The sequence below is a fragment of the Sminthopsis crassicaudata genome, chromosome 5, assembly GCF_048593235.1.
Source record: "Sminthopsis crassicaudata isolate SCR6 chromosome 5, ASM4859323v1, whole genome shotgun sequence".
In the NCBI taxonomy this organism is placed as follows: Eukaryota; Metazoa; Chordata; class Mammalia; order Dasyuromorphia; family Dasyuridae; genus Sminthopsis; species Sminthopsis crassicaudata.
The window spans coordinates 217601144-217613312 of record NC_133621.1 but is presented as its reverse complement, the minus strand read 5'-3'; the positions used below and the strand labels follow the sequence as shown (position 1 = coordinate 217613312).

General features: G+C 46.7%; 2 protein-coding genes across 4 annotated transcripts; one reads left to right on the top strand and one right to left on the bottom strand.

The window, feature by feature from the left end:
• The first annotated feature begins 3556 nt into the window (after nt 1-3556).
• TSPAN31 (tetraspanin 31) lies at nt 3557-8505 on the top strand. Its single transcript, XM_074269846.1, has 6 exons — nt 3557-5984; nt 6426-6593; nt 6852-6932; nt 7245-7376; nt 7638-7751; nt 7924-8505. The coding sequence occupies exons 1-6, from the start codon at nt 5922-5924 to the stop codon at nt 7996-7998; spliced, it is 633 nt and encodes a 210-aa protein (XP_074125947.1). The 5' UTR covers nt 3557-5921; the 3' UTR covers nt 7999-8505.
• Nucleotides 8506-8674: 169 nt separating this feature from the next.
• On the bottom strand, nt 8675-11687 carry CDK4 (cyclin dependent kinase 4). 3 transcript variants are annotated; one of them, XM_074269837.1, is made up of 8 exons: nt 11301-11687; nt 10673-10897; nt 10395-10530; nt 10138-10305; nt 9848-9957; nt 9573-9623; nt 9299-9434; nt 8675-9098 (listed from the first exon to the last, which is right to left on the bottom strand). In XM_074269837.1, the coding sequence occupies exons 2-8, from the start codon at nt 10888-10890 to the stop codon at nt 9003-9005; spliced, it is 915 nt and encodes a 304-aa protein (XP_074125938.1). In that variant the 5' UTR covers nt 10891-10897; nt 11301-11687; the 3' UTR covers nt 8675-9002. The 3 variants fall into 3 exon arrangements, with proteins under 3 accessions (XP_074125938.1, XP_074125937.1, XP_074125939.1); XM_074269836.1 differs by having other exon boundaries at nt 11137-11495; XM_074269838.1 differs by lacking the exon at nt 11301-11687 and adding an exon at nt 11007-11025.
• Between the last annotated feature and the right edge of the window lie 482 nt (nt 11688-12169).

Below are 12169 nucleotides of genomic sequence, written 5' to 3'. Positions count from 1 at the left end.
AAGAGAACAAGAGGCTAAAAATAAAGTTCCAAGTTGATAACATAAATGATTTAAAATACAACAGAGCAGAGTTATTCCTAATAGACCATGATCCTAACAGGACCAAGCCATTCTAATCATTTGCATGATTTTATATCTAACATGCACATTTTTAAAATCATTTAAACATTTACAGGATTTTTATTCTTTATCCTTTCCCAATTTGATCACCCTAGCTCCCCCAAAATGTCCCTTCCCCCAAACATTTCTTTCATTCTAATTTCAAGTGTGAGAAGGAATTATACAGAACAGGGTGTGGACTGGAAAAGGAATTGGAAGCATTTTCTAGTCACCCAACAGAAGTGGTATCTATTTTAGGGTCTTCCCAAGGTGGGAGAAGGGGGAGCCTCATTTTTATTTCTTCCTAAGACTGCCTATTCTTCTTGGGACTTGGGCCAGTAGATGCCTACAGCTTTGGGATGACTTGCCTAAGTCTTAGGATCACAAATGAAAGAATTGTTGTACTCTGGGAAAGAATAGATTAGTCTCTTATAAAAGGTCTTTACTAGGAGGCTTCCCTATTGTAACTTTATTTACCTGGGTGTGCATATACACAGTGAAGCTAAAAATCAAATTGACTTATGATGTCTTGCAATCACATCCATGTATGGTATGTGTGTTTGTGTTGTGGAACTGTTTTCATCTTGTTTTTTGTGATCCCAGTGGGTACTGAACTGAACTGATTCCCACAGTATTGTGTGGTAATGAATGTGCATGTTTGAATAGGTACAAGGTTAAATTGACATGAATAGGTCTTGACTACTCAAGATAGGGGGGGAAGGTGAGGAAAAGGGTAAACCGTGAGAAGGTAGGGAATATAGTTTAGTGGAAAGAATCATTAAACTGAGTCTAGATATGGATTCAAATTTTGACTTTGCTATTTCTTGTATGACTTTGGGCAAACCACTTCAGTCCCAACGATGTCAGAAAATTCAGGAGATATATCTGTGCTAACATTTTACAATGTTTTTTGTTCTCCAAGTCTCTTCCTTTAATTCCTTTAGTTCAACAAAATATTCAAGAAAAATTTATTTAAAGAATTAATAGTGAGCTAGTCTTTACATCAACATCTCCAATCCTTCCCTCTCCCAGAAAGCCATTGCTTATTAAAAATAATGAAAAGAGAAAAAATGTTTTTCAGCAAAACTAACATATTTTAAAAGTCTGACTTTTTATTTTTGCAGTGTTCATACCCATAACACCCATGTCTGCAAAGAAACAGATGTGTTTTCTTCTAGGTGTCTGGGGCCAGGTTTGAATCACTATAGTTTTATAGCACACGTCTGCATCTATGGCTTCTCTAGTGCTTCTAGTTTCACTTTTCATATCATATCTTCTCCTCCTTCTGTTTTCATCATATTCATCATTTCTTATAATACAGTAACATTTCAGTACATTTATGTACCACATATTGTTTAGCCATTCCCTAATATATGGTCCTTCCCTTTATCTTTTAGGTCTGTTTAACTATCTGCTACCCAACACATTTTTGGCATGATGCTAGCCCTGAATATACAAAGGGTGCAGATCTATCATAAGAGTTTATGATCCTGGTAGGGGGATAGGAAGGCATATATGTAAAACAAGTAATACAAAGGAGAATGGTATAAGTCTTGGGAAGAGAAAAAAATTGGAACTCAAAATCTTACAAAAATGAATGTTGAAAACTATCTTTACAGGTAATTGGAAAAATAAAATACTATTAAGTTAAAAAAAAAGAATGATATCAGTGAAAGAAAGAAGTCTAAGATATAAAGTGTTTAGAAAAATTTGATGACACCGAGATCAATTTCCCCTAGGATTTAGAGATATTTTCTTGGAGAAGATGGCACTATCATTAAAGATCTATAGAGAATAAAGCTTGGAAAGGAGAACTACATTCAAAATGCTTTCCTCCCCAAGCCCCCATAAGAAAGTTATATATTTCTTTGTATGCAATTGGCCATGAAGGAACTCTATTAATATTGGGTTTTTTGCATCTCTTCTTCTAGGTTATCCTTCATTTGTATATTTGCCTTCTCTATTCTCTTTTTTGTTTCTTTGGTGCAGCTTGCCACTGTAGATTCAAGTTATTCTATTCTACTCATTATTTTTGCTGTGCAGGCAGGCAATGAATTCTGCTCTCATAATTCTCATTTCTTTTAAATCACTCAAGAACAGTTGAGTTTGATATTGAGGTTCCACGTTTTCCTCATATTTCATAAGCTCTTCAATCTCATGAAGAATTGGATAATTTTCTTTCATTTTGTAATATTTATTCAAAGTTGTCTGAACTAATTTCCTAGATGTGGTGGCCATATTTCCTTCCCTGTTACTTTTTTTTCCTGTTGATTTATGTGTTTATTTCCAAGATCTTTGAGATTCCCCCTTCTCCCCCCCCCCACCAATTCTTTGATATCTTCAGTTTTTCTCTCTTCTCTCTCATTCTTCCCTCTTTATTTTTCTTATCTTTCACTTTCTGACTGCCCACCACTGTGGTTTCCTTGGAAGCTAAATCTCAAAGCAAGTCAGATTCTTCTCAGTCAGGTTCTTCTCACATTGGGTAATTCATTGTTCACAAGTCTAGGTCTCTACTACAACCCACTTTTGGTGGTCAGGATTGGCCCCTGATGGATGCGGGCTCTTTCCATCAGGCTTGATGGAGTGCTATACAGCCCCTTGCATGCACAGCATCTGTCCTGGGACCCGTTCCCTCTGCTCCTAGGTTCTCTGGCACAGAACCAGCAATTCAGAGTTTTACAATCTTGGTGCTTCTGGGCTGCAGCTCCCAGCAGGCTTTTGCTCCTGAAATATGTGGTCAAGTTAGCTGTTGAGAATCAAGCAAACTTCTGATGCCTGGAGCTGGGGTCTTCACAGCCCTGGGGTTGTAAGGGTTTTGATGCAAGCCCTTTTGGGGTTTTCTTGATCTGCTTGGTTCTGGTAACATGGGTGCTGAGTGAGCTCTGGATTAATGAGTGTTAATTCTTAGGTTTGGAATTGTTTTAACCTTCTTTTGGATTCTGGACGTCCCAATCCTATGGAAACATTAACTACTTTATCTTTGGTACATAATTTCTGTTTGGGGGATATTATGGGGGCTGAACAAAATGTTTAGTCTGCCATCTTGTTACTCACATACCTGGAAGTTTTACTAATTTGGGTTGGGGAGCGGGGGAGAGCAGCCATCCCATTCCTTTTGAACTTTGTAAAAGGTATTAGGAGAAGCATCTCCTAATATAATGGATAGAGAGGTGGGTCTTGGAGTTAAGGAGAACTAGGTTCAATTCCTGCCTCTGACACATTACTATCATTAAGGTACCAGATCTATGAATGTCCCAAGCAATACTCCGTAATGTATATGCAACAGCAAAGGGAGTTTTAAACAAGAATTCCAAACCACACTGATGGATCACAAGTCTGGACAAAAACAAAGCTACTAACTTTCTATCCTAGAAAAGAAAGGCTCTGGATACAGTATCTTTTAGTGGGAAGAATACAGAATTTGGAATCAGAATCATAGAATTTCAGAATTAAAAGATATATCAGTATCTATTTTAACTCATACATGAAAGGAATTCCCTACAGGAGTATATACAACAAATGCCAAGTTTCTTCTTAAAGACCATGGAAGAGGTCCTGCAGTTAGCACCCGAGATCAGGCTGTAATTAACCTCTCTGGAACTTCTACAGGCGCTCTGCCTCCATGCTCTTCCCCACAGGAACGTCCCACTCCTCTAGTCTTCCTTTCTTCATAATGAACATGTTTCTTAGTTCCTTCAAAAGATTTTCTTATCATGGACCCACGGTTCTTCACCAATCTGACCACCCTCCTCTGAACCCTCTCCAGCTCATCATGATTCTGCTTAAATCATGCCACGGGATCTGAATGCAAGAGTTCAGATGAGATCTGTCTGAAGAGGGCAAAGCACAAGAAACTATCAGCCTCCCTAAGAATTCTTGGAAGTTAGAACCTGTGTGCTCACTGCAGATCACATTAGTTTTTTGTCAGTCCCTAGACACTGTTTTCACATTAAGCTTGCAGTCCATTAAGATCCTCAGATCCTTTTCAGATGCAGCATATTAGCTAAATCTCCCAGCTTAGTGTAAGTGTGATCATGGCATCTAAACCTTTTTCCAAGTTATTGATAAAAACAGCCCCGGGCAGAGATGTCCTGAGGTATTTACTCTTCTGGAGATATTACTGCTTATCCATTTCACTCAGCCAGTTCCGAAGCCCTCAGAATGTATTTATCTAGCCTGTGCCCATCTTCTCTGTAAGGATAAATGAGACACTTTTATCAAATTTTATTAAAATTTACGTGAGCTACATCCACAGCATTCTGCCCCGCCTTGTTCAGTCCTCCAGTCCAAAGCCAACAGAGCTACTCTGGCATGACCCGGATCTTTGGAGTCCCTGCTTCTCTTCTCAGATATTCATCAATCATTTCTAGAATTTTCCCAGGAATCAAAATCAAATTCATCGGCTCACCCTTTGTATGCTTTGTTCTCTTTCCTTTTTTGAAGTTTGCTCTTTGATAACATCGGCCCTTCCCCAGTCCTGTGGGGCCGCTTTTATTTACCGCCATCCCTCGGACAGAACTGACCACTGTGGTTCAGCAGTCCCATCTGCCAGCTCTTTCAGGCCGGGAGGATGGAGTTCCTAGGAGCTAAGTTCTAGAATTCTTCAAGGGCAGCTGGGTCTTGCATTGGTATAATCTCCCTTTGGTGTCTCCCTGGCAGGCAGTACGTAAGTACCGCCCTTACAGAGGAAACGCTAAATTAGAAGCGGAGGAACTCTGCCTAGTTAAGCCTCGTGTGGTTTTGACAAAAACCACTCCAGCTTTCGGGGTCTCAGCTTCCTCATTCGGTCGGTGATTTTAACTCAATGCAGAGATTAGGCTAGAAGACTCCTGACATGCCTTCCGGCCCAGCATGGGGTCACACAAATAACCTCGTGGTTTGGAGGTATCTTTTTTGACCCCCACAATTCTGTGCAGCAGAGATGCCGTTACACCGTTTGCACATAAGGAAGCTGAGGCCCACATAGGTTAAGCGACTAGCTCAGGCTCCTCCTGCAGTATCGTCCGGAGCAGAATTCGAACTCAAGCCTTTCTGTCTCTACCGAATGCACCACTTGAGGAGGCCATATTCTTTTAGCCTTCCCGGAGTTTTCTCGTCTGTACACTGGAGAGGCTAGGGAGGGTGACTGCTAAGAGCTTTATGGACTCCGGCCTCTGGAGTCTACAGTCCCTCCGGTCGGGGCTCCGCCTTCCGGGGCCCGCCGCCCGATTTCGCAGCCCTGGGCGGGGTCCAGACACAGAGTGTGACGCCACAACAAAACAACCTCCCCATGAGGTCACTGCGGGACAAGCTGGGGGAGGGACCTCGGGGGCGGTTCCTCCAGGGGTGGGGCCCTGCTGCCCCGCCCTTCTCTCGGTTTAGTCCTCTTCCCCTCCACCCCGCGCCTTCTCTACCTCAGCGCCCAGCTCTGCTCCAGCCTCCTGATCAGCTTTCCTCTCGCCGCTTCTCTCCGAGAGGTCCACAATCATCCGGGGTTTTGTAGCGGCATCAGTGGCGGCGGCTGCAGCCCCGGGCCACTACGAGAATCACTGGAGGCCCCGCCCTCTTCTCATATCTCGCCCAATGATAAATGGGCCGGTGTAAGCGGGAGCCTTGGGCGGTGACTCCCAATTCGATTGATCGCTAGGTTTACCAATCAAAGGGCGGAGTGAGGCTTGAGTCTTACCAATCCGGAGGCAGAGGCGGGACGGTGCAGGCGCAGAGTGCGGAGCTTTGGTAGAAGATGATTTAAAGAGACAGAAGCCGCCGGGGCCTTAGCGGACGGTCCTCGAGACCTTTCGCACCTTTGAGTCATCGGGACCCCGGTCCCCATAGCCGGGAAGATGGTTTGTGGTGGTTTTGCCTGCTCCAAGAATGCTCTGTGTGCGCTCAACGTGGTCTATATGGTGAGGAGAGGGGTTTTGGGGGACTTCCGGTGGGGAGAGGGTCCCCGAGGGGTTTCCAAGAAGATTCCTAGGGGAATTCCCGGGGGGAGCAATGCGAGGGAAGATCCCAGGATTTCTGTGGGAAGGGGGAGTGTTTCCGGCCACTACGGGGGAGGGGACACACCTTAAGGAGTGGGAGTGTGGGTGTGTGGGTGTGTGGATCGGTCCTTCATCCCCGGGGTCTCGTCTCTCCCCGGGACAGGCAGGGGAAAGGAGCCCAAGGTTCCATTAGCTGGTTCCGCTGTCGGGATGATGTGTGTGTGTGTGGGGGGAGTGGTGGGCTGGTCGGTCCAGAAGAGCCCGCAGACCCGTCGGGGACCCCTCGCGGCCGACCCCGGCGGTCTGGGGCCACTCCCGCGCCCTGCGCTTTAAGCTCCCTCCCTGCCCCCTCTCCTCTCGCAGCTGGTGGGGTTGTTGCTGATCGGTGTGGCGGCTTGGGGTAAGGGTCTGGGGCTGGTGTCCAGCATCCACATCATCGGGGGCGTCATCGCCGTGGGAGTCTTCCTCCTCCTCATTGCCGTGGTTGGTCTCATCGGTGCGGTCTATCACCACCAAGTCCTGCTTTTCTTTGTATCCTGATCTGCCCAGGATTCCAGGGAAAGAGGAAGAGGGCAGGGGTTATGAGGGCCTGAGAGGCAGAAGGAAGAACGTCCTAGGGATTCCGGGTAGTTTGTCGGAGCCCTGCCTTACTCATGACAACTGCTTCTCCTAGTGTAGAGCAAATCGTTGGTTTTCTTTCCAAGTTTCCCACGACAGCATGAAACCAAAAGTAATGATGGATGTGTGGGAATGTGTCTGATTACTTTTCCTTAACTCAGTCTTACTCAGTATATGATCATACTTGGTTTGGTTTTTATCTTCCAATTTGGAATCTCTTGTTCCTGTCTGGCAATTAACAGAAACACCCAGGTAAGGAGACACGTTCCTCTATCCTTTTTTCCCTAGCAGCTTCCATCCCTCCTTTAAAGAATAATCCTGGGTCTACCACTTCCAATTTCCTGATTCCAAACTCTAGATTTCTGGTCACTTTGGGATTTAAATGATTGGAAAACTGAAATCTAAAGGGAATAAAAGTGCTTATTGTACTTTGTAATGCCCCAAACTTAGTTTTGCTCCATGCTCCTCAGATAAATTGGGGAACAAAACTTTTGGCATGATGAAAATTTCTTCAGTTAGAATTGGGATTGTTTTATTAGTACTCCATTTCTTTCTTTCTACCAGAAAGATGTCATCAGCACCTATTGGTTGGTTATGACTAATAAGACCCGGAATGAACTAGAGACAAGTTTGGATTGCTGTGGCCTCTTCAACTCCACCACCTTATACTTCCAGGACTATGCTTTCTGCACTGCAGTGAGAAGGGGACTTGGGGATAACAGTAGTGGACAATTCCAAAGGGAAAGGGGCTTCGTATTATGAGATTAAAGTTGAAGAATGGATGGCTGGGGGAAAAAAAGAGGACAAGATAAGAGATGGTTTAAAAGTTGAATGATTATCAGTGGATATTAATTAATACTAGTAATCCATTTCTAGAGAAATATGACTACTTGGGGTGGGGTAGGACATGTTTTTTATCTACAGAGAACCATAATTTTGAATCCTCTTTATTTCTAGCACTGTAAGACCCATAGTCCAAAGTGCCAAGTTTGTGGAGACAAATTTCTCAAGCATTCAGATGAAGCACTGAAAATTCTGGGGGGTGTTGGACTCTTCTTCAGCTTTACTGAGGTGAGGTACTTCTTCTCCCATTCCCCAAACTGTCCTCCACATTAGTCCTCTTAAGTGGGATCTATAAAATACTCATTGTGGGTTTGACTACCTTATACACAGGTGCTATTTCTCCACCACTTATATTGTATTCCTTCTAAAATGTTTCCATCCTCCTCCCCCTCCTCCCCAGATCCTAGGTGTGTGGCTAGCAATGAGATTCCGGAATCAGAAGGACCCTCGTGCAAACCCCAGTGCCTTCCTATAAAGATCTGATGCTTCTGACCCTTTTCCTCACTCAGTCATGGTGGGGACCTCGGGACCTTTTCCATGTAAGGAAATAGGAAGAGGCTATTCTTTGCTACAACCCCTAAGCCGATTGGACAGTTAGGCTCCTGTCCTTGATATGACGTTTATGGGATAGGCAGAGTTGGGAAGATTCTGAACACACCCCCATACCCCCAGGAAGCGGGGGATGCTATTTATCAAGTGCATGTGATTGAATGGGGCAAGAACCTCCCTGCAAACTCCTGCCCTGACAGTCTTCTAGACTGGCTTGATCTGTCTTACCCTGTCCAGGGTTTCTCATCTCCAAGGTTAATCACAGCCAACACACAGCCAATCACCCAGAATGGAAACAGTTTCCTTGGGAGTGGGATGGGGTGGATAAGGAGCCTCCAATGGTTCCAACTTTCTGATGTTACTGAGAGCATAGGGCTTTGTATTTTTGAATAGTGTAGTGAATGTAAAAAAATAAAATCTTTTTAACCCTGTATCTACATAACCCATTTTTTTCCTACGTCTTTCTCAAATGAAGATAGTGTTAATTCATTGGGTCCTACTTTTATTCTACAGAGGCCCTGTTCAATAACTTTTAATTACTATATTGTCTATTTCCAACCCCCACTAAATTGCAGGTTCATAGTTAATCAGAGCCAGAAACATAAAAACCAGACCAGCTTCGTGTTTTGTTTTTTCCTGTATAAATCCCTCTTCCCTCTCCCCTGAAATCTAAGGGGTTAGGGTGGGGCAGAGGGATGACTCACAAAGGGTATTGGTGGTAAAGGAATATCATTAAGGCAGTAACAGATTCTGTGTAAAATGGTTAAGGATTTGGGAAGGGTATGTGTATGGAGGATCATGTTTTTCCTCCTGCCTTATGATGCTATACATCATGGTGGCAATAGGAATGATGATCCTAGTGTCCGTGGGTTGGGGAAATGATAGCTTTTCTTCCTTCTGTATTGATCCTGGATACAATTCTTCCAGTGGTCATTCGGGGTTCCCTTCCCCAGCTGTCCGTAGGTAAGTGTGTTGCAGAGCTCGGAAGGCAGAGATCCGTTTGTGTGGGCTAAAGGTCAGCATTTCCTGAAAAAAAAAGTTAGAATACCTTTTAATAACAGCCAAGACATCTCTCACCACCCTTAGGATGGATTCCTTCCCTTCCAATTCCTGATCTTGTGAATTTTAAAACTATGCTGAGATTTATATAGTATTTGTACTTTACTCCTTCTAAATTCCCTAAAAGAAGGGGGAGGGCTATCTCTACTCTCCCCATTATGTCTTACCAGTAGCAGCTGTGCTCCAGCTCCCTCCAGCTCAGGCACAACAGACTGTAAAGGCTGGGGACTACAAGGAGTAAAGGCTCCCCGGGGCAGAGAAACATCAGGAGGCCAATCATCTTCTGCTGGGAGCCCAATCAGACTGTAGGGAGAAGGAAGACCTGTGATTAAAAACCATCCTGATATTTCAATACCTCTTCTCAAATCCATAACACTGTCAAAAGCCTTCCAGAGAAGGATATGGGGTGACAAATCCTGCTTTAGGTTTCTGTTCACTTACTCGAAGATTTTGCTTAACTGGTCAGCTTCAGAGTTTCCACAGAAGAGAGGCCTGAAGGCAGAAAAAGGATAAAAGAATAGTAATCAAGATGTAAAGTGGTTAGGAAGAGAGGGAGAGAATCACTGAGGTCTCAAAAATAATAACTAAGGTCAGGGGTCATTATAGTACTTTCAAAGATGGAGAGCAAATTTGTGTTGGGAAGGGTATAGGAAGGATAAAAACTGAGGATTTCTGGTGAATAAAGGGGAGCTACTGAAATTTCATGAGCTCCTCACTTCCTACGGAACATCTCTGCGAAGATGCAGCCAACACTCCACATGTCCACAGGTGTTGCATATGCTGACTGCAGGAGAACCTCAGGAGCCCGGTACCAGAGAGTGACTACCTGAGAGAGACAGAAAAAGGAACCTCTAAGGGGAGCATAGGAAAGGCTTAGCGATGAAGATTTGATTTACAGAAGGTTCCACAAAGTTCCTTTTCTCTTTTGTACTAAGCTGTTGTTTTCCTCCAACCTTCACCATTCCCACCTCCATTGTGAATATACCACTCCTCCGCTCCCACTGACCACAGGTGTGAGTGCCATCTGGCAGCTGTAGATCCGGGCTAAGCCAAAGTCAGCCAGCTTGACTGTTCCACTACTGGTCACAAGTATGTTTTCTGGCTTCAAGTCCCGGTGAACAATGCAGTTGGCATGAAGAAAATCTAGGCCTCTTAAGAACTGTCTCATTAGATCCTGAAAGAGTGATAAGATCATTGAAAAGAAGTCTAGGGACTCAGTATATTTCCCCTTTATTCATGTACCTCCCAACCCCATGCTCACACCTTGATGGTCTCCAAGGGCAGCCCTGGTGGAGGGGCTTTGTCCAGATACGTCCTCAGGTCTTGGTCCACGTGTTCAAACACCAGGGTCACCTTGGTCTCTCGGTCAGTTCGGGCAGTGGCGCAGACGTCCATCAGCCTGATGGGAGCAGAAGGTTATTCAAGAGGCTCTTCCCAGCCTCGGGGCTTCCACACTGTTCCGGACCAATTTCTACAAATTAGGGCCGCTAATACGCCCTCCCCCACGCTCCTCCCCCCACAGCCGTAACCTCTCCTCTCACCGGACTACGTTGGGATGCTCAAACGCCTCCAGCCTCCGGAGGAGAGCCACCTCCCGGACGGTGCTGACAGGCAGGCCATCCCCACTTCCACTTCCCGTGGGCACTTTCACGCTCTTGAGTGCCACGAAGTGGCCGCTGTGGGGGTCACGGGCTTTGTAGACCGTCCCATAGGCGCCAACACCAATTTCGGCCACTGGTTCATACCGAGGAATGTCCATCCTGGGCCTAGGAGGAGTCGGCGACAATTACTCGCTAGCCCGACCGTCCAGGCAGCGGCTCTGTGCACTACTACTGACCACTCCGAGAAACGGGCTCCTCCCCGCTGCCCCCTCACCAGCTCCGGGGACGGCAAACTCCAAGCCGCTGCTATGCCAGGGAAAGACCAGTCCGCGCCCCCACCCCCGTTACACCACCACGTCGGACCCCGCCGGGGACTAGCCCCCGGGCCCCCTCCCCGCCCTTACACGCCCGGCGGCGGCCCCCCAGTCCGGCTCCGGTCGGCCTCCAGTCCAACACGCGGAGAGCGGAGGGAGGGCAGGGGGCGGGGACTCGGGCCATTCCGCGGCAAAATCCGCTCCCGGAGAAAAGCTCGGCCCCTAGCCGAGGCCGGGGCGGCCGAGACGCTCACCTCCTCTGGCGCTGGGGGCCGCGCCGCGTAGGGCGGGGACGGACCGTTATCTAGGCGCCGGAGCCGGCCCCGGCGGAGCCATGCAGGGTAACTCGGTCCCGAGGGGCCGGAGGCGGCAGGCCTCACCATAGACTCCCGGGGGCTAGAGTGGATACCTCTCCCACACCCTCACCACGTGACCAGCCCTGCCAAGGCGGCGCGCGGAAACGGGGAGGAGGAGTGAGAGACGGGCGCAGGCGGGACGTGAGGGGGCACGTGACCGGCCATTCATGCGCCTTAGGGCGGCTAGAGAGCTGGGTGATGGGGGGGGGAAGGAAGCGGCCAGCCAGGAGAAGGGAATTTGACCACGTGATCTGTTGCTATCACATGTGACCCACTGACATTACAGAGGTGTGGTTAGGATGAGGTCATGTGACCTAGCTTCCAAGGTCCCAATGGAGGCGGGAGGGGGTGGCCAGTGAGGGGGAGGAGCCTTAGGGTGGTGCCATGGTAACCGAGGCCACCCAGATCTCTCTTGTGGGCAGGTTAGAAGAGATTGTCTCTGTGCCTGGCTGTCTCTCCTACCTTCTCATGACATTCCCTCATCTTAGGAATCTGCTTCTCGTACGCCTTCTCCACCTTCCATTTCTACCCCGACAAAAAAATTATGGACAAAAGCATTTAGTGCCTCCAGTGGGAGAGGGATTCCACTTGTTCAACTTGGCCCCAGGGCAGAAGGAGCTACAGATGGAAGTTAGTGGGGCAGGTCGAGAACTTTATTAGCAGCTGTGTAACTGAACAGCTACCAGAAAAAAAAGGAATCCTTTTCATCACTGGAAGTTTTCAAGCAGAGAATATGCCGGCTGTACAAAGGATGGGAGAGGAGGATG